This window comes from Quercus robur, chromosome 6 (genome assembly GCF_932294415.1).
Source record: "Quercus robur chromosome 6, dhQueRobu3.1, whole genome shotgun sequence".
In the NCBI taxonomy this organism is placed as follows: Eukaryota; Viridiplantae; Streptophyta; class Magnoliopsida; order Fagales; family Fagaceae; genus Quercus; species Quercus robur.
This window is the reverse complement of record NC_065539.1, coordinates 15,482,070-15,505,315: the sequence shown is the minus strand read 5'-3', so window position 1 is coordinate 15,505,315 and position 23,246 is coordinate 15,482,070. Positions and strand designations below refer to the sequence as shown.

At 35.2% G+C, this 23,246-nt stretch overlaps 1 protein-coding gene across 1 annotated transcript; it reads right to left on the bottom strand.

Annotated features, from left to right (window-relative positions):
- Positions 1-165: 165 nt before the first annotated feature.
- On the bottom strand, positions 166-22,382 carry LOC126689896 (uncharacterized). The gene is made up of 5 exons (XM_050385060.1): positions 22,367-22,382; positions 17,395-22,218; positions 2,013-2,071; positions 723-948; positions 166-620 (listed from the first exon to the last, which is right to left on the bottom strand). The coding sequence occupies exons 1-5, from the start codon at positions 22,380-22,382 to the stop codon at positions 166-168; spliced, it is 5,580 nt and encodes a 1,859-aa protein (XP_050241017.1).
- Positions 22,383-23,246: the final 864 nt, after the last annotated feature.

Sequence of the window (23,246 nt, the reverse complement as noted above, 5' to 3'; positions counted from 1 at the left end):
AATGACAATGTAATACCATCAAATGACAATGTAATACCATCAAATAACAATGTAATGCTAAAAATACTTTTTCATTACACCACCAAAAGTCTATAGTAAATACATTGTCTTTACAAAAAACAAAAAGAAAAAACACATTACAATCATAGAAATCTAAATAAAGTACTACTCTCCACTCCTGACATAATCAGACCACATGGCTTGGCATATCTCATCTCTCTTAGCATTCCATGATCTACTATCTTCGACGGACTCCTGACGTGATTGTGTTTCTTGTTGGTGGTCACTAGACTCTATTTGGTTCATTGCATCTTCCATAATATGGTCATTTGGTTCAACCCCCATAATGTGATTATGAACCACACAACACGCTAACACTACTTTTACTTGGGTTGGGAAAGACCAAAATGGTTCTGCATCCAACGCTCGAAAACGTTTCTTCACCACTCCAAACCCTCGCTCAATGGTAGTTCTCAATGAAGAGTGTCGGAGGTTGAACAATTCTTGCGCATTCTCAGGAGGACGATCACTAAACTCTTTCAAGTGATATCGCACACTCCGATAAGGTGACAATATTCCATTTTTATTACCATACCCAGCATCACTAAGATAATATTTACCTACATATATTAAAAAATAAAACCAAATCACTACTATGCTTAGGAAAACGCACAATATTTATTAAACTAATAAACCAAAAAGGTAAAGTAATCGTATAATACCATCGGGAATTGAAAATCCCCCTGGCCTAGCAAATGCATCATTTAACACACGTGAATCATGTGCACTGCCTTCCCATCCAGCCAATACATAAGTGAACTTTAAGTCAAAACTAATGGCAGCTAACACATTTTGCGTGGTTCCATCTTTGCGACCACGAAATCTTCCTTGTATTTCAGGTGGCACAGATGCACGAACATGTGTACCATTTATTACTCCAACACAATCCTAATTTTCGACAGACTTAATGGTTTAAAATTACATAAATATTCACAATTTACAAAAATACACAAGTCGTAATATTTACCTTAAAATATGGGTAAAACCTTCTGCTATTCTTTATCTCTAGGGGTGTATCTTCGCTACGCAGTCTTATTAAAGTTCTATATAATTTCAGGACCCCCCTAAGGATGACCTTGAAGTATCTATGAACAGTCTCAGTTGATCTATAGATCCGACTACCCATTACACGAAACCTCACATTATGACCAATAATGTATAAGAAAATGAATACTTGCTCCGTAACAGACATGTGAATAGTCGGGCGTACGTGCTCCCCCTCAGTGAGGATGTGACATAAGTGGTGGAAAGCTATAGGTTTCATCCTAAGTTGATTCACACAATGTCTCTCAATTCCATGCAGAACACTATTTATGTATTCCTCTCTCTTGGCGGCATGGTTAACATAAGGCGCCCTAGGCAGTTGTCTACGTCTACGTCTCAATTTCCTTAACAATGCAACCCCCATAAGAAGGACAGATGCAACTGAGGCAAGAATTGCGGCTTTGGTTTTTTTCTTCATCTAACAAAATCACAAACAGAAAACATCCAAACCACATTGATAACGAGTACCAAATCACATTGCATTCTATTTACACTATCACAATATCATCACATTGATAACTGCACATTGATATATCACAATACCATCACATTGCATTCTATTTACAATCAATATTTACACTATCACAATATCATCACATTGATAACTGCACATTGATATATCACAATACCATCACATTGCATTCTATTTACAATCACCTCTATATACCCAAAGCACCTTCAATTAAGGTTTAAACACACATATTCTACTGTAAGAACATAATAACACCAAGCATGGGTCAAGTTCCAAATTTTCTACACATAACCCAACTAGTCAAATTTAAATGAAAAATAAAATCACAGCAAAAGTTCTACACATAACCCAACTACCCAAATTCAAAAAAAAAATCACAGCAAAAACCAATCATGCATAACCAATTAAGCTCCAAAATTCTAAAAAAAAAACAAACCAAAAACCAATCCTGAATAACCTGCAACCAGAAAAGCTCCAAAATTTCATATGCATAACCTATAAATACACAGTTTAATAAAACATGGATAATTAAAAAAATTAATAAATAAAAAAAAGTAAATAAATATATAAATATTTATATAAATAAATATATATATATATATATATATAATGCAGAGATCGGATCGGGAGGTGGGTCGGGAGGATGGGTTGGACTGGTGAGGTGAGTGTGTGGATCGGACGTGTGTGGGTCGGAGGTGAGGTGAGTGTGTGGACGGTCAACCGGTTCCGAAAAACTCACCATGAGTCAGTGTTTGGCTTGGTGATCGGAGTGGCTAGACTGGTGATTGACTAGTTGAGCTGGATCGGGTGCGTTGGTCTGGATCGGTGTGAGTTTGAGCTCTCACTCACCGTGGGTCTATGGCGTTTGGCGCGGTGATCGTCTGGCTGAGCTCGGCGTGAGGTAGATCGGTGTCGGTGGCTGGATCGGAGCTCTCATTCTTTCTCTCACTCGTTGGCTGGATTAGAGCTCTCGGTGGCTGGATTGGAGCTTTGGTTCTTTCTCTCACTCGTTGGCTGGATCGGAGCTCTCGTTCTTTCTCTCGCTCTCTCTGTGTTGGTCTTTCTCTCACTCTCTTTGCATTCTTTCTCTCGCTCTCTCTGTGTTGTTCTTTCTCTTGCTCTCTCTGCGTTCTTTCTCTCGCTCTCTCTGTGTTTTGCGTGACCCAGAAATGATTTGAAGTGAAAATGAGAGTGTAAAATCATTTTCGGGTCAAAGGCGTAAATTTCGGTCAACAGGAAGTGAATTTCCAGAAAATGAAATTTTTCGTTGCTGCCAAACATGCGGGTTTGGGGGAAAATGATTTCTTGAAATCATTTTCCCCCAAAACAAACGCACCCTTAATGCACTATATTTCTCTCAAGGCTAAAATGAGGTCTAGGTTCATGATTCTTTGTCAACCCTCATTAAATGTCATTCCATTCATATTTTCTCCACCACTACTATATAAACCCCCCATTTTTTTCATTCCAAAACATACAAAAAATCCCCTCTCTTCCCCTCTCTTGAGTTCTAGTGAAGTTGAGTAGTCTTATCATATCTTGGTCTTCTTGAGACTCAAGGTATTGAGTGAGACTCACTCTTCCTTTCCTAACTCTTCTTTTCCTCCACCTTTAGGACCTTTACCAAGACTCTCCTCCTCTACTATATGGATCTTGTATGAAGGTATAATCCCTTTCCCTAACCTGTTTTTTATGTTGCCACGATGAGAATTTAGGATTTAAGCATGATAGTAACTATTAAAATTCTCTTGAATATGTTTGAATGTTCTTAAATGTTCTTATGTATTCTTTATATGTTCTTGGTTGTTCATCACATGTTCATGCATAACACTAGTTTCGATCTGAAATCAACATCAAAAAACATGAAAAAGATGTTTGTTTAATAATTCTTTTAAATTCTTGAATCTAGGATATCACCATCCATACACATTCACTAGAGTTTATTTTTCAATCCAAATGTCATGCTTAATAAATTGAATTAGGGTTTATCACATGCACACACATTAAATTCAACATGCAAATTAATTGATAACATATTAGATGATGTGATATGAATGTTGGCCACCATAGTCTAGAAGACCGGTTTCACCGGGTAAGGTGGGTGCTTAACACCTTCTCATCTTGTAACATAACTTTCAAGCTTAGATTAAGGGTTAGTAGATCAAATGCTTATCCATGTAATTTTCGATTTTTAGATTGTAACTAGGAAACAAAGTCATGCACTTTATCTTAGATTGTATCTAGGACCAAAGCCATGTAATTTTCCTATGATCAATGTAAATTCAATTACAAATTAATAAAATGAGAAAATTTTCAATTTTGGTTTTCTTATTTATTCCAATAATTAAATAAGTGGTGACTCCATTGTAAAACTCTTAATCTAAAGGGAAAATATAACTAGATGAACCTCCATTTTGAGAGGCAATAACATGACTCCACCCATTCATGTGGGTTTGGCCCAACATCCTATAAAACGAGCCGAGGGCGTGGTCTCTCACAACTAGACATTGGGCCGTATAGACCAATGGTTTCCGATGCATTTTTAAACCTACAAAATAGATAAAACTCAAAGTCTTAGAATCATTATAATGGTTGAAATAAATAAATAATTTGTTTAGCATAATAGATTTGATTAAATAGTGAGTTGAACGTTATTATTATGTGTGTTAAGTGATGTCCATTAGAATGATTAATTAATTGTCATATGTCCAATAATGGGATGAGTCCAATAGTCCATATCCAGCTGTGGTATAGTTCATGTCCAATATAATAAGGTATGTCCAGCAATGGTCTATGTCCAAATAATGTTTGTCCAACAATGGTTTATGTCCAAATAAGTTCTTTCCTTTTACTTTTTCCCCTAATCTTTAAGTACCTCCGTACTTGACATCACATTCTAAAAGAAATTTTATTTCATAAAGCAAGAAGTGAAAAGGGTTCATAGTAAGTTAGTGGCTAGTAAGGAGTATTTTCAAGAAAAAAGGGGGAGACAAACATGGAAGTAGGTAAAGGTGCCATTAGAGACTCTAGTGTAATGAACATCTCACTCATAAGCATAGCTTTGGAGGCAACTAATAATAATCAAATTAATATTGAGCTTAATTAAATGGATTAAACAATTGTGAGACCTATACCATCAAATGATAGTGTGTGCATAGTTTTATGTCAAATGAACATTGAATTGGTGACCATAACAGTCCAAAAGCTTTGCTTTCTTTTCTTTTGGGTTTATTTATTTATTTATTTTTATGAATATAGTCCAAGAGTTAACAATTTAGAGATTATGGATAATGAATCTTTTCTATTTTTCTTATTCTTCAAATTAGTTAGAAAAAAAAATCATCAATTTTATAACTAAATAATTAGTTTTTTTTTTTTTTTTTTTCTCTTACAACAAGTGAGGAAGGAAAATTTGAACCTTAATTCTTTTTATTGAGAGAATGCTACCGATTTTCAAGATTCATAATAAGAAACTTGGATGAAGTGTGGAGTACATACTATCTGAAATGTAATCCCATTATCAATAACATCCACAAAGTCGGGTCATGAAAGTGAAGTCTCTAGCTATCTTTCAAGATGAATATTATTTTTTAAATTATAAAATTCAAGCTAGCTATACCTTTTGTTAATCAAGAAAAGTAATTGAGACACAATTCACATTTCTTGCCATAAGATGTGTCTATAGCTTTATTGAGTCTCTAGTCAATTTATTATAAGTATTTGGAAAAATTATATTTTAAAGCTCCTACTTTAAGAGAACAAATTAGACCCACAATCCATATTAAAGCCCAAATACAATATAGTTCCACTTAACTGGGTAAAGATTAGATATATATATATATATATATATATATTTTTTTTTTTAAACTTTTTGTCGAAATTATAGAGTTTGATTTGATACACTTTCAAACTATATGAATTAAAAAGCAATTTTCCCTAATAATGAACACCATTGTCATGCCACCATCATGCTATCATATATGATGGATAATTCCCAAGATCTTTACTCCATTTCTTTAGTATTGTTGATTAGGTACAATGAGATTAATTGAATGTGAAGCATTAAAGTTGGGGTAAAGAACATATATCATTCAGGTGAATGACAAGCATGATTATTAATTTTGTCTAATCAAGCAGAAAAAAGTTGGAAAGATTTTTCTCAATCTTTTCTTGTTCTCATGGGTTCTAGTTCTTGTAGCCAGTCTTGATTATTTAATTCATGACCTCACCAATTATGACCATCAACTGTATTTTACATGAATTTGTGTCCTAGTTATGCATAAAACCCAGTTCAAAACCAAACCCAACAAAGCTAAAACAACAACAATAATAATGAATAGAGAAAAATCTAACAGAGAAAAACTTAAGAAGCCACACTCAAATCAGAGTACATGCACAAGCCACACTTAACTCATATTAAATGAAAAGGGAAAAAAAAAAATTAAACTCAGCATTTAGAAATTACCTTAGTACGTTTCTAATCCTTTAACTCTGAAGATGGATTGCGTTGAGCTTCGGCTATGGTGAGAGTTTTAGGTGTGGGTTTGGGTTGAGCTTCGGCCTACGGGTAGAAATAAGAGAACTTGAAAATGTGTTGAACTTGGAAAGGGTCTACTCTAAATAGACTGAGGGAGACTAAACAGATTGAGGGTCGCTATTGATTGGACTGAGGGAGTGAGACAAACTGTTTTGGAGATGTTACATTCAAAATTCCATTTTATTCTGCATATAACTCGGTTTCTACAATGCCGAGTTCTGAACAGTAACGCGGGAATATTTTATTGTGGAAAAGCCACGGTGGCGATCCAGCGTGGCAACAACCTGCCCAAAACTCGGCCTTGTAATAGTTGAGTTCCTTATGTAACTCGATTTTACGTTGATCGAGTATCAAAATAGGGACACACCCCTAAATAGTTTTGAAACAGGGACATATTGCTTGATTTTTTGCTCAATAGGGGCAAAAGCTTAGAATCTCTGAAGTATTAGTGAGATCGTGTTTTATTAAATAGTGAGATGATATTAAAGTAACTTGCATCCAGCGGTGCAATAATAATAAGTTAACATATACTTAATAATGTAATTCAAAGATGGAGAAAACATTGACTTATCTTTTATGTTTCTGACTCTAGCTGTATAGCATCACTTTATTCTTTATATGATTTATGGCTCCAGCTATATAGTATTAGTGAGCTGATAACATTCTAGCGGCATAATAACATAAGTCCAGCGGTACAATGATAATGAAGTAAAATATATTCAATAATGTAAATTTAGAAATAAAGACATAATGACTTATCTTTATGTGGTTTGTGCCTTCAGCCGTATGACATTAGTGGACATAACATTTCAGTGGCATAGTAAAATGAGTCTAGTGGTATAATATGATATTATGAGTCTTTTCATGATGACTTCATGATTGAAGGGAAAAAATGGGTGCAACTGGAGGGAGAGATAACATGTCTAACTGTGTGCATAGGTTGGTTAAGTTTATCTCTTTTATCTTGCACTTAAATGATTTTCTCCACGCAATACTCTTTTAGTTTTTAGTCAAATATGAGTAATATTGCCTTCCATAAAAAGGGCTTTTAATATTATAAGTTTGTGCCTTTCATAAGAAGGACCTTTTAGCATTATAATTATATGCCTTCCATGAGAAGGGCTTTGTAACATGTTCTGGGAAGAGTATTTGATATCTTTTAAGGTATATGAAGATGGTGAGAAATATATATGTTTTGTGAGATAAGGTGTTTGTAAGATGTATTAGAAATATATGTAGATACTTTGTTGAATATGGATCTTGTATATAATTACTTTGTGAGACATAGAGTTTAAAGATATATTAGAAGTATGTATGGATATATTGTGAGGAATGTGTTTGTAAAATATAAGGAAGTATGAGAGATATCAAGGTTAAATATAGTAAATACATGAGATTATAGTTACTGTTGGAATGACTTTTGTGTTATGATAATGAGTTATGTTTCTTTCTAAGAGAAGAGATTTTGTAAGAGAAATGGAGAAAGAGATGGGGCTGTGTTTATGGGCAGAAAAATATAGGCATTTTCTGAATATGGAGGGAAAGAGAGAGTAAGTATATGATGGGGTAATGGTGTGGTGTAATAGGTGTGTTGTAATTGTGTTATCTAAGAAGAGAGATTTTGTAAGAGAAATGTAGAAAGATATGGAGATGTATTTATGGGCAGCAAAATAATGAAGTTTCAAAATAAGAGAATGAGAGAAAGATGGATAATGGTGTGTTAGTGTGTGGCTTGGTCCTCTTTATATAGAGCCAAGTATGTAATTAGATTATAATTAGTTGAAGGGAAATTTAACAAATAAGGAAAAGTCTTTGACAAAGTAAGTGATTTCATTAGTGAGCTTTTGGTTTTTAGCCAAAAGAAGAAAGTTTGAAACTTTAAGGCTGCTATTGTAGTTGTACAATAGCTGACACAGCAGTATAGCAGTAGCCGTTATAGCTAATAGCTCTATAGCAGTAGTTGTCCTAACACAGTTGGATGATGTCAGCTGTGTGAGATCTTTTGCTGGAGAAAATATTTTGCATTAAATTCATGAGTTTGGCTAAAAATGGTAAGATAACATTTATGAGATCTTTCTATTTCTAGTATTGCAGCTAGAGGCTAAGGATCTTAGCTTAAAATTGTAGGACTTCTTTTATAGGATATTTGCTTCTTTGGGTATAGCAGTAAGCTGCTGGGAATGGGCATTAAAGGGTTGATGAAGTCACTTTGGACATATGTTAGTTGCCTAAACTGCTGCTGAAGCTATTGCAGTTGTTGCTGGAGCTGTTGCTGTTTCTGCTGGAGTTGTTGTAGCTTTTGCGAAAGTTAAGACAGTTTCTGTTGGAACTATTCCTGGTATTTTTGGCTAAGTTGCCTCTTTTGGAAAATTATATGTTTAGTCTATGGTTTTATTACAATATAATTTTGATAAGTAATAGACTAGTTGGTTGATATTTGATGAAGTTTTAGAGATATAATTATGGTCTCTTTGTGTTTTGACCAAATCTTGGAGAGTAAGGAGAGCATTTAATACTAGATATGAGATATTAATATAGATTTAGCCATGTGCTTGGGATTGATTTAAATAATAATATAATTTATATGAAATAGTATAATTACATTTTTTAAACTTATATTATATGATGAACATTAATTTTTATGTAAAGAGCATGGGGAGAATTATCATTTTAAGTATCATGTGATATGAAAGGCTTACTAGATGCTACTTATTGTACACTGACTCGTTAGAGTTCAGGAAATTAGGGAGGACATGCCGAACAACATGTTTCCTTTATCAACTTTGAACCGCTAGAGTTTTACTGAACATACTTGTTAGGTTCTAAATGTTTAGAACAATTGGCAAATTGTGAATACAAACTTATCTAGATATAGATCTTAGAGTTTATAGGTTTTATTAGACAATGCTCAATGTGATTCAAGTCAAGATTCAAGAACATACAAGCTGCAGGAAGAAGATTTTATAATCTGTCTGGTTCGATCGATCGAAAGACAGGCTCGATCAATCGAAAGCCGTATCTGCAGAATTTTAATTAAATCCAAACAGCAGTTCAAGCTCATTAAGCATTAGGGTTTCTAATCTACTTCTCCCAGTATATAAAGGAAACCCTAAGCACGTTTTTATGTAGCTTTTTAGAGAGAGAAAAGTGTGCCTCTTTTGTATTTAGGGTTTTGTTCCTAAAGAGCTCTCTCATATCTTCTACCGGTGTTATTACTTGAAGAATCTCAAGATCCGGTATTGTAGAAGTTGCTGCCTTCTCTAGTCATCAAAGGTGCTGATGATTTAAACTTTCAAGGGTGGTTTTGGAGTCATAAACAGGAGAGTTTGTGTTGCTAAACCTTTAAGTGGGATCTCAAAGTCACAAACGGGGGTGTTTGTGTTTTGCAAAGACTAAAGAAAGAAGGAATCCGTAGATTCCGAGCTTGCACGTAGTCGTGTCAGTAAGTTCTACTGGTGGGTAGCAATAAGAAGTCGAGCGTGGGGGCTTGTAAGTGTTATTGTATGAACTTCGATTCTTTCTAGTGAATTTGCTTTTTATCTTGAAGATAGCTAGGTTAAATCCTCCCCAGGTTTTTTACCGGTTTGGTTTTCCTGGGTTATCATATCGTTGTGTTATTTATTTTTCTGCTACTTTGCATGATATGATTGTTTGATTGTGATAACCTAGATTTGGAATTTGGACTAAGTAACAACTTGGCTAATTACCTAGGTTAATCCAATTGTGTTTTAAGGGGTCTAAAAACCAACAAGTGGTATCAGAGCGGGTTGCTTTTTTGTTTTAGATCTTTTGATCTAAGAGCTGATCCTTGGCCCCTGTTGTCATGGATAATTTGAAGTGTCTTTCTGATCATGTTTTTGCTCATGCTTCTGTTGATTTTATTGATGCCTGTGAAAATCTTCGTAAGGAATTATTGAAATCCATGAAAATTGCTAAGAAATTCAAGGAAGAGTTAAAATTGGCTAAACTTGAAAAAGAGGAATTGGTTGTTAGATTAGATGAATCTAATAAAAAGAATGAATTTTTGAGAAATCAAATTTCTTCTCAAGATGAGAAGATGAAAAGCTTGGAACAAGAGTTAGTTGAATTTAAAGTTAAAATTGAAAATTTGACTAGTACCAAGTTTGCTGTTGATAACAGAAGTGTTTCTGTTTCTCTTAAGCCTAAAACTGAGAAAGTTTATATCCCTCATTTTAAGAGGAATAATAAAGAAAAGGCTTATTTTGCTAGGTTAAACAAATGTAAAAATTCCGATGTTGACGCTGAAGTTTCTAAACTTATGTCTAAATCTACTGTTAGAGAGCATAATAAATATGTTTTTGTGCCTACCTGTCACCTTTGTGGTGTTGTTGGTCATATTAGACCAAATTGTTCTTTGTTGAGGCAAGAACCAAAGCTTGTGACTGGAAACTCCCCTAGGAATACTGATGTTCCTAAATTTGTTCCTATCTGCCATTTTTGTGGTGTCCGTGGTCACATTCGTCCTAATTGTCATAAACTGAAATTTAAGCATTCTGTGTTTCAGTCTAAGATTTGTGATGATATTTCTCCTACCATAAATTGTTTCATATTCTTTTGAAAAATTTGAGCTTGTTGGCTTGTGAAAGGAATTTGCAAGATTTCAGTCTTTCTCAGAAGATTAGTGTAATTCCTCAAATACACTCTGCTTCTCATGGATTTTCACCTACAAAGCCAAAGACTCGTGCTATATGGGTGAGAAAAAATTCTCTAAGGTGAGTGTTGCTGACTTGTCCCTGATTTAATTCTTTCAATTGTTTGTGGACATGTCTTGTTTTTGTTTTTGGTTGTTTTGTTTCTTTTAGAATTTTTTTTATTTAATAAAAAAAATCCAAAAACATTGAAAAATTTTCAAAAAAACAAAAATATTTTATTTTGAGTCTTGTTTTATTTTTCTTGAGGATTACATGAATTATGATATCTCTCTTGATTTAGAACATACTTGACATTGTGGAGAAACTTGAATAGTATGTGTTATAAGTGCTAAGCTATTTTTGATTTTGTATAAGTATGTATTAGTTTGTACATGTACTCAAGGATTAATTAAGAAATTGATTTTTCTTGTTTGCGTACCCTCTATAGCTTAGTTAAGCACTGTCATGCATTGCATTTGCATTGTTCATTTAGCATAATGTGTGCTTTTTGTTTTTTGTTATAATTTTTTTTACCAAAAAGTTTTTTGTATTTTGTATTTCACATCTTGGATTTATAATCAAGGATTGACCATATTATCTTTACATAACATGTTTATGTACCTTATTTAGCTTGGATGAGCTTCTTTTATTACACTTTACTAGTTTAAACTTTGTAGTGCATGTTGTGTGGGAGATGTTTGTAACTTTTGATCATTTTGTCTTGATCTTGAAGTCACACGTCTTTGACTGTCGGACTTGAACCTTTTGAGAAAGGCATAAATAACCATCTCACCACTGTTTACTAGCCAATCATGAACACCTTAGTGCATATCGTAAGATTTTGTACTCGAGAAAGTGTAGCACATGCACAAAAAGAACATAAGATGTAGCCTCGGTTTAAATGTTAAAATTGGTGTATACATTATTGGACTTAATGTTAAATCAATCAAATAAAATTGGTGTGTACATTATCCTGGCTATTTTAATAAGTTTCTGCTCAAATAAAATTGGTGTGTATATTATGAGGCAAATCAAGAAACTTACATGATTGCAAGCTTGTTTTCTAGGAGATGTGGAAGTTATATGATGTAACTCTTTAGGTGATAGTCTCTTTCAAATTCTACGTGATGAATTTTATAGATTTTATGATTGATTTCTATTTATATATCACCTCACATGTATCTCAAGTTTTTGTTAGTTGCACACACTACACAAGTTACTCTTTATTAAACTTGGTACATTATATTGTGTGTGATCTTATTGTGGCCATCCAAGATTAAAAGTTCCTTGATTTTAATGCAAAATGTGTTTAAAGTTTGAGATTTGGAGACAAATTGGTTGAAAATTTTTTTTTGGAAGATCTGGGTTGAATTCAAGTTTTTTTTTTTTAAAAAAAACTTTTAATCTCATACTCATACATTTCATTCATGAAATATTGTGCTTTGAGGAGTTTCTGTATTAAATTGCTCTGTTTTTCAAAAATTTGATTTTTCCATGCATCATTTATGTTTAGGATTCACATGTATTGCATTGTTTTTTTTTCTATCCATCTTGCAGTTTTGTAGTCATATCTCTCATTGTTCACACATAACATGCATACACTTTGCTAAATTGGGTACTCAACTTGATTTAAAAATTGATTGATTAATTTTTGAGTTATGTACTTTCTAGTATATGCTATTTTTATGTGTGAATTATAGAAAATTATTTTCTTAAGAGTTATGATGGATAATCAATATGCAAATATTTTCTTTACTTATGCAACTGTTTATGGGTCACATAGTGCCATGTTTGCATTTTATTGAAAGAGAGAATTTTTTTTTTTCATATGTATCCTCAACTTAGTTTTTTTAAAACTTGGTTTGTGTCTTTTTATTTATCCCCACCCCCTTTATTTTTCCCCAAAATTGTTTTTTCCCAAAACTTGTTTTGTTTTTTCTATTTTTATAGGGGGAGAAATTTTTTTTAACCTTTGTGGTTCTTAGGGGGAGTTGTCGCTCTTCATAGGGGGAGTTGTCTCTATTTTCTCTTACTCTATTGCGTATGTTTTCTGTCTACCTTTTGATTAGGTAGACTTCGTCAATACGTGACAAAAAAGGGGAGATGAAATATGAGAATATGTGGGAATCTTGTTTGTTTTGTTTAGGGGGAGATAAAATAGTTTTTCAAAGGGGGAGAATATAAAAAACTTTTTGTTGTATCTAACTTAGGGGGAGAGTTAGTTTATTTTTTTATATATTTTGTTTTCATATTATTGTTTATATGTCTTTCTTTCCACACATGCGGTGATGAGTTTGTTGAGTGTTTCAGGAAAGACAGGTGCATTCTGATCAAGACCTTCTACCTCTTCTTGCAACTTCTATTTTAGGAGTTTTAGATTGGGATTTGTGATGTAATTGGGCATTTTATTGTATTGGGTTGTTCTTGTATTTGAGCATTTCATTTTGTATGAAAGTTTTGTCACGAATTGCCAAAGAGGGAGTTTGTTAGGTTCTAAATGTTTAGAACAATTGGCAAATCGTGAACACAAACTTGTCTAGATATAGATCTTAAAGTCTATAGGTTTTATTAGACAATGCTCAATGTGATTCAAGTCAAGATTCAAGAACATACAAGCTGTAGGAAGAAGATTTCATAATATGTATGGTTCGATCGATTGAAAGACAGGCTCGATCGATCGAAAGTCGTATCTGCAAAATTTTAACTAAACCCAAACAGCAGTTCAAACCCATTAAGGATTAGGGTTTCTAATCTACTTCTCCCAGCGTATAAAGAAAACCCTAAGCACGTTTTTATTTGGCTTTTTAGAGAGAGAAAAGTGTGCCTCTTTTGTATTTAGGGTTTTGTTCCTAAAAAGCTCTCTCATATCTTCTACCGGTGTTATTACTTGAAGAATCTCAAGATCCGGTATTGTAGAAGTTGCTGCCTTCTCTAGTCATTAAAAGTGCTGATGATCTAAACCTTCAAGGGTGGTCTTAGAGTCACAAACAGGAGAGTTTGTGTTGCTAAACCTTTGAGTGGGATCTCAAAGTCATAAACAGGGGTGTTTGTGTTTTGCAAAGGCCAAAGAAAGAAGGAGTCTGTGGATTCGGAACTTGCACGTGGTCGTGTCAGTAAGTTCTACTGGTAGGTAGCAATAAGAAGTCGAGCGTGGGGGCTTGTAAGTCTTATTGTATGAACTTCGATTCTTTCTAGTGGATTTGCTTTTTACCTTGAAGATAGCTAGGTTAAATTCTCTCCAAGTTTTTTACCGATTTGGTTTTCCTGGGTTATCATATCGTTGTGTTATTTATCTTTCCGCTGCTTTGTATGATATGATTGTTTGATTGTGATAACCTAGATTTGGAATTTGGACTAAGTAACAAATTGGCTAATTACCTAGGTTAATCCAATTGTGTTTTAAGGGGTCTAAAAACCAACAATACTTCTTGGCCCTCCAAACCATGACTCCCAAAGTTCCCCCCAATAAGACTCATGAACTTGGATCATGAGCCGAGAATGAAATGTTGTGCCATGAGCTTGAACTATGGGCTTTGATGAGATAAATATCGCCATGAGTTTTGGACCATGGGCTTCGGCGTCATTTTGTGAATATGGGCTTTAAAAGAGGTTTTCCCTAAGTCCATAATTTATTGGTGTGGTGCGAGTTGCCAATGAAATAAATTCCATATGATGTGAAAATTTTGTCCTTAACAATGGTTTTCTGGTACAAGATGCCTGTGTTTTTGCAAGAAATTTTTCTGAATTATCCTACTCTCATACAAAGAGAGAGGGCAACAAAGTAGCGCATAATTTGGCTAAGTTAGTTGTTATATTTCCAAATTGTGTTGTTTGGATGGTAGATGTTCGTTTCTCTTAGAGACTTAAACCTCGGCTCTTACCCCTTACACCCCACAAGCACTTATACTTGTGGAGTGACCATCGCATTTATAGTTATTTGAGATCTTCTTTCTTAAAAAAAAAAAAAAAAAAGTAATTGTTAAGAAAAAAATACAGTCATAATAAATGTCAATAGATAAAATATTTAATTCCACGCATAACTGCAATTGTAATAAAGACCTATTCTATCATAATTAACAAATTTTATATTTTGAAAAAAATAAAAATTATATTATGTTAAAAAGCAATCTGGTGCATTCCTCGGATTACCGACCAGTGATTGAATTAATAATCAACTTGGTTTAAATCCTTAACAATCCCATTCACAAATTCTAGCTTTATTTTACAAGGGCAAGATCATTTTTCAATTGTCATTACATGGATTGTTGTTTCAGTTGCATCAATTTTGATGACTTTAACCCTCCATGTCTCTCACTTTTGTCTCTTGTGATAATTTGAAGGTTTAGATGCCTATAGGAAAGAAGATTGTAATATTCTACTTTTTTGTCCAGAGGAAAATGTACTGCAGATGTCATTGGAATATTCATGCCATGCAATCCTAGGATGCACGGACATGGACATGGTATTATACGCACTCAAATGAAGTGGCCATACATCCTCGTCTCCTAGATGCCATCACCAACCGTTGAACAATTTGTGGAAGCTGTAAAGGCTAATGTTTTTGCAAACAATTGTTGGGTTAAATACTACGTCAAATCTTGCAGTATATCCTGTATGTTAGTGATTAAAAGTACAGTACATGTCAGATTGCTAAGTCTTTAATGTCTCGTTTCAGGTTCCACCTTACACATCAGGCCATTGCTAATGGGGAGTGGAGCTGTTCTTGGCCTTGCAGCTGCTCCATACTATGCCTTTCTGATTTATGAGTCACGCTTTGGCAACTATTTTAAGGTGTGTTATCTTTGCTTGCATATTGATGTCAACCTGATTTTGTTACCTCTTCAAAAAATTGTAGCCACTTTTTATTACGATGTCTTATATATTGTTTTTGATTCTCTGTTAATTAACTTCTTTTGGGATGCATAATATTGTTCAAAATATATAATGACTAAATTATGTTACCATACCGTTTACACGAATGAGCTCTATCTTAGATGACATTTCCTCCCTCCTTATAAGAGTAAGGTAGAGAGTAAGGTCTTGGGTTCAAAACCCATCGGTTGTTTGTGTATTTTACCAATAATAAAAATGAATTAAGATTCGGTGTCACATGATCCATGTGACTATGTTTTTTTGAAAAATGAATTATTTTTCAAAAAATATTTTCTTAAAAACTATTTCATTTTCCTTCCTGTGTTTGGTAGTTAACTTGAAAATGAACTAGAAAACTATCTCTTGCCTTCTTTTGTTTCGTGCAATGAGGTGGAGTTATTTTCCAGAAAATTTTAGTAGAAAACCTCCCCTGAAAAATAAATCATACTAATAATATTGTTTTCCATTAACCATGGATAGTTTTGATACTTTTTTTAATGCTACCAATCACAAGAAAATGCAAAAAATTATTTTCTCATAAGATTTTTCATCAAAACAAGAACAGCCGGTCAAAAAAAACATTTTTTTTAATGACTTCCACTTATCGATCTTGGCCTAGAAAAGTGAGCGACCATGGCCCTATTGATGAATGAAAGAGTGTTTATGAGTTCTAGCCCTCTAAGGCCACACCCGTGTAGAGTCTTACACCGTGTAGAGTAGATCATTCAACACTAGCGGCACAAACCCATTTTTGATCTATTGGTCCCAGTATCATACGCAACCGAACAGCCGCCTACTAATTACTAGACCAACCTGCTATAATAATTCCAAAGCGAAGATCTACAACCCCTCCTATTGCTTTGAGCTTTGAGTAGTAAAAGTTGAGCTTGCCACTCCAAAAGGCTTCATTAAGTTGAGTTTTCCATGATAGTTAAGAGTTCATGGAACTCGAGTTACATCAAAATATTTCAAAATTTTTTCATGGTACTCAAGTAGAAAAACTCAATTTTCACAAAATCGGGTTTTAAAAAAGTGATAGATTGCTAAATATTTCGCAAACAGTGGTAGATTACATTATATTTTTTTAAAAAAGTGATATTTGGCCATTTTGGCCCAACCTTTTCACATCCACAAGCCATAAACCTTTTAAAGATACATAAACGACATTAAAGCCTAGGCAAGGATCATCGTTTATTGCAGAATTGAAGCCCTAATCGTAGCAAAATTACCAACATTAATCATGGATTACCAATCACATGATCAAAATCACCACCCCTTTTTTAATTTTTGAGAGAAAGGTAAGAAAAATCACCACCCTAAACGGTAGAAAAGCAAACCACCACCCTAAACGGTAGAAAACCAAACCTGAGGCTATCACCTCCCACAGGCATTTTAGTTTAAATTATGGTAAATTCAGTTTTTACTATGAGACAAAGGTGCCTATCAAAGAACATGCTTCTTCAATCTATCCATAATAAAGTACAACTACTGTTACATGCACATTATGTCGTTCCTGCGATTACAAGACAACAGTTGTAGGGTATTCAATATACAGAACCACCAAAAGGACTTCCATTACAGCGAAGTCGAGAACATATACATAATTACATCTTACATGTTGCGTTATTGTATTTACAGTCAGTCACATATCATACAAAGCAAAAAGGAAGTTTAGTTCGATTTCTATTTACAGTCAGTCACATGTCATACAAAGCAAAAGGAAGTTTAGTTCCATTTCTGTCAAAGCCGCCTCCTACAAGCTGAACCATTTGGAGTTGAAGGCAATAAGGGGTTGATAGTCTTGCGCTTGAGCAAAACAGGAGAGGACTTACCAGAGGGAAATGAACAATCAAGGAAATCCTTGTCCTCGACAGATAGTTCCAAATTCTCTGTCCGTAGCAGGGAGTCCACTGCTTCTTCCTCTAACCCAAATGCCATGCCCATTTGGATTATTCTGCAAAGCTTGTCCTTTTGATCCCAACTGTTAGGTAGAACTGCTTCTGAGATAGCTCGTGCAAAAGATGCCATGAATTCTATATCTTTCCATCCTTCATTCCAGGATGATTTCTTGACAAGCAGTTTCTGTGAGTTCTTCTCCCAAAGCACCATTTTTTCAATTTCTACTTCTAGCTTCCTTTTCTGCAAAGGTAATTGTAAAGCATACCGGACAGATATTGGGTATTCAGTGCCATAAATAGAGAGTTCAAGGAGAGATTTTGCAACCTTGTGTTTTTCTTCCATTGGCATATCTGCAAAGGCCAACACCAATTTGATCAAAGCTTTCCCAATCAGGGAATCTGTCTTATCAATTTTTTCACTTGCAGACACAGTACAATGTAGGTCAAACTGCACAGCTTCAGATATTTTTCGAACACCAAGACTTGTGTAAATCTCTAACAATTTAGCCGGGGATGTTGAACACCTTGGTGGGAACCATACAAATAGTGGCTTTTCACTAGCTTCAGTAAATGACTGTTTCAACTGCAAATCGTCAGCAATAAAAACTTCTTCTTTCATCACAAATTGAATTACTCCTGAAGTATTGGCTGCAGGTAGCATGGTGCACTGTCTTTTGAGGTCACTTCTAGAGTATGAACCCCAGTTCTCCCAATTTTCTGATATTTTCCCCAGGACGGAGCTTAGCTTAGTGGTACACACTTGTTGTGTAACCTTCCAGTCATTCCAGATATCCATATAATTAAGTGACGAAGGAACTTCCGGAACCCCGAAAGCCTTTGACAGAAAAGGTAGCAATTCCTTCTCATAGTATTTATCAAGAGCATGCAGACGAGCATTACATAGATTATCCTGGTCATGGATTACACACTGCCAATTTTTCACCCATTTTCCTTTACCCAGTTGTTGATCTGGGATCCATAACTGAGAGGAGCTTCTGTCCTGTGTCTGTGGATTCCAATTAAATTTGTATAGGAATCTGTAGATTCTCATGACAGCAGAAGTTTGAATGTGAGACGTAAGAGCTTGGGAAATCAGATGGCAAGCTTCTTCAACATCCACCTTCACCCCTATGGCTTTTAGACCTTCTTTTTCCAGAGAACTAAGAGTTACATAGAACTTCTCATTCATGAAAGGCCCATCTGTTGGCGTTAAATAACATTCCCAATCTGGATTGAACAGGATACTTTCTTGTGGAGACCTGTAGCCCATGTGTGTTTTTAGCCATTTGCTTCCTGTTAATTTGTTGAGCAAAATCTTAAATGTAGAGTGGTCGGAAGACTTGCAGCTATTTTTGAGCAATGTGGCACATTGAAGCAGTGAGAGAGCACCCTCTGGCGCTAAAGATGCTAGTTCTCTTGGCAACTTGAGACCTCTTGCAACAAAATGAGCCCCTTCACTAAAATTAATCACAACGCCGAGCATATTCAATTCACATTTATATGAATGGATGCTGAGACCGTAGAATGCCTCATCAATGAAAGGAAGGTCCACAATCTTGGAGACTGTTCCCCATTTCTGATCTAACAAAATAGATTCTGGGGCAGATTTATAGCCTTGACAAGTCTTCAACCACTTCTCCCCTGACAAGCAGCTAATTATATTGAGTGATTGTGACTGCATTGTTTTATTCATGCACCTGATGCAATTGAGTAAGGAGAACACATTGGCACTGGTTAAACCGCATGAAGACAATGTTGACTTGAGTGTAAAGGAAAGCATTTTGTATGCCCCATCAAGATCTACAACCACACCAATTGCCTCAAGTTCAGCCCTGTACAAGCTAATTCTGCTTCCGTAATATTCTTTATCAACAACAGGCAAAGGAACAATATTTAATAAGTGGTCCCAATTAAGACCAGGCAGAAGGGACTCTGAAGGGCATTTGAAACCAGAATTAGTTTTCATCCAGGGTTTTTCTTTAATCTTCTGCACAAGACCATTACCTGCAAGCCCCAAATGCTGAATGCATCCAAGTAACAGAAAAGCACTATTTTTTGTTAAAGTTGAAAGATCTTTTGGAAATTGAACATGCTCTGGTATTAGTTTATAAACATCTTCAAGATCAACGAGAACACCTAGCAACTTTAGCTCCTCCTTATAACAATAAAGCTGGTATTGATAGTATATTCTGTCAACAACATGTAGATCTGTAATTTCTACAATACCATCTACCATATTGGGCATCAGATAGACAGTTCCTGGAGGAGTCAAATACCCCCTGTTTGTCTTCAACCATTTCCCTGATTTTACAGTTTTTAACAAGTCTTCATCAAGCTTATTTTGGTCATTTGAGTACTTTATAAAGCTAAGCAGCAAAATTGCAATTGTTTTGCTCATTGCTGAGGAAGCAAGACACTTAAGGTGATCGCTGATAAGCTGATACATATCCTCAGAACCAGTCCGCAAGCCAATGAAAATCAATTCATCTTTGAATGATCTTATCCTGTCCATATAATACTCTTCATCAATAGCCGATAAAACCTGTAGAGTCCTCCCTATCTCCAAGAGAGTTGATATCTCAGTTCCATCACAAAGAAAGCACTGAGTTGGAGAATTAAAGCCTGAATATGTTTTAATCCATTTCCCATTCCGTATGCTTTCAATGAACCTTACAGGAAATTCATAATTATTTGCTCTCTGATTCCGGAGCCAGTCCAGAAGCAATAATGCCTCCTCACATATTAGTTGACTAGAAGCAACTTGCAACGCCATGTCCTGAGGTATTATGTCTGGCAAATCAGAAGTTTTTCCATGCTTTTTGAAAAATTGCAATAGTTCATTTGCCGTAGTGCATTCTCCAGCAAATTCAGCAGCTTCGGCATATACCACCCCTAGTTCAACGTACTTGCCATTATCCTCTGTAAATGGATTAGATTTAAACAGTTTTATCCATTTGCTACCAGAAGCTGGAACAAGAGTCTTCTTGCACAAAATTACATTTCCACGTTCATCAATAACTGTCATTGAATGCAAAATTTTAGAAATTTCTCTTTCTCGAATGTATTTTTTCAACCATGTATGATATATGAAATGAGAAAACGAAACTGCAAGTCTTGGGTCTTTCTTTGTCTGGAGACAAAATTTAAGCTCTGAACAATATTTATAAACGGTAGTGACTACCACACCTACCTTTTGTATCAACCATTGCTTCAGGCTGTATTCCATCCTACAGCCTACCAGAGCAGCCACCAAGGTATCAGGGAAGAAAAAAATGTCATCTGGGCAACCCATCACTTGGTTCCATTTATTTAGCCAGGCATGTTCTTGTGAGTCCCAGACAATATGGATCTTTAGACGTTCTTGTTTGATTGCTTGTAAACTACATGACTTTATTTCTCCATTCCAAGTAATGTGTTTGAAAAGGGGTATAGTATTGACACTCCTTAATGGCAAATTTTTCCAGTTTTCAGCAAGAAAGCAAAGAAGATCCACATACTCTTTTGTAGAAGCTCTACAAGTGAGGTTGCATGCTTGAATGCATTTCCCATACCAGTCATTACAAGTACCTGCAGAAGGAACTCTGAGAAATTCAAAGGCATCATCATATTCGTTGCGGTCCACTGAATTATGCATCACAAACTTCACCTGAGCAGAAATGCCACGAGAGAGGACACTGTGTTCTTTAATGCTAACCAGGATTTTCCTGAACTCAGGCAGGACTCTTATCACGGAAGCTGGCTCACAAAAGTATATCTTGTCATCAACAAATGTCTCATAAGGAACAATACACTCTTCCTGCAACAATATCGAGATGGATTGCCTCACTGTGTTAATTTCTTTGCATGGACACTCTCGGCAAGGCAAGAAATGAAGTACTTGACCAACAGAAAAGTGTTTTTCAGTCAAAGTGGACTTCATAAAAGTAGTAAAAGCACTACAAAAGGAGTGAGGCACATTGTCCAAGATTCCAGAGTTCCACTTGTTGTCCAAGAGAATGGTTTCTCTAGAAGATGAAAGTATGAAGTCTGCCTGTATTATAAATGGGAAATTAGTCACCATTGCAGTAGGTAGGAAGGCAAATACACCAGCGGAAGAAGTCCCTCGCTTCAGTCGCTCACCAGATGGAAAAGCCAGAGATATCACCCATTCTTTTGCATCCTTCCTTGCATCCACCACGTTATTTGGTTTTACAGGGAAAACTTGTCTCCATACGTAATAAGGGCACATGGTCTCAGTCGTGTCTGCTTCCTCCTGAACTGAAAGATAGACTACACGGCAGTCTGCTACCAGAGTCTTTAATGAGACAAGATTAGTCTCAGTAGAGATAGAAACTGCAGAAATAGAGTCTGCAATGCAAATTTCACCACTGCTTTCTTGTATTGACAATCGCTTGATCTTGTTCAAAAAGAGCAATACTTCAGGATGAATTTCTGATAGTTGTTTCTTCACAGCTTCCACTTTCTCTGGCTTTAAAGGGAGAATAATCACAGTGTTTGGCAGAGTCTTGCCAGACCCATAAATGGCCTGTATGTCTGAATAACTTGGTTTTGTGGAAACCCACTCTGGAACAATGTACCCAATGGCACAATCTGGATTGGGTATTTCACTGAATCTAATTCGGTACCCATTGCTAAATACGTGCGGTAGTGCACTGACAAGAAACACGCTTTTGAATCCAATTCCTGTTAGTTGCCCGAGTTGAAGTTAGAAAAACTTGCATGCGTTTTCACAAGTAATATAATTAACAAAAGCAATGTGGTGTATAGTATATAGATCAAAACAGTTAAAAATAATCCTTAAAGACCTGTATAAATTTTGTTACAAGTGTACCATAAGTCTTAGCCATGTCAGAAAACTGACAACATCTGATTACCATTAGTAGATTAAGCCCAATATCATGACAAATGGAGATATGGTAAAACGTCAGACTATACACTTACATTAATTACCTGCAATATCATGACAATTAGTGTTCTGAATTCATAAGTTTGTCAGGAGGATTTCTAAGGCCGTCCTTGGCTTCTTGACTTATGAATTCTAATGATCTAAACACATGCAATTGGTGCCATTAACTTAGGCAAGCATGTTATCTAATGAAAGGGAATAAGTGCTAATATATGCTTCCCCCTCAAGATATAATAATTATCTGATGTATCTAGCATATGCATCATATTTCTCAGAACATGTGGATACCTTATCCTCAAGATACCCCTTAACTACCAGTTCAGAACAAAATGGACCCGTCTGCATCTAAATTTTTCATGAATTATCATTTACATCCTAGAGATATACTGTCTTATGAATGACAGAAACCTTGAACAGTGCAGACCCTCTCAATGGATAAAACCAAGATCAAACTTCGAAGCCAAAGGGCCACACAATACAAAAACCCTGTAGGCCAATACACAAACTAACTAGTAACAGCACATATCAAACAAACATTCTCAAATGAACAATTGATGTACAAGCAAAAAACCAAAAAAATCTCACACCGTCAAACATGAAATACCATTCCTTCAATCAACATTAGCATCAACAAATTTGCTCCTAAAATATTCATGGAAATTTTCGAACATTTATAGAAAATGTGTGTACCTTTTTCGCCTATAAAGCCTTGGTGCCTCTGACCCTTCTTGGTGGATCTTCCAATGCCACAAAGTGAGTCGATGTTTCGTTTAGAGAACCCAACTTCATTGTTAAACACCAGAAG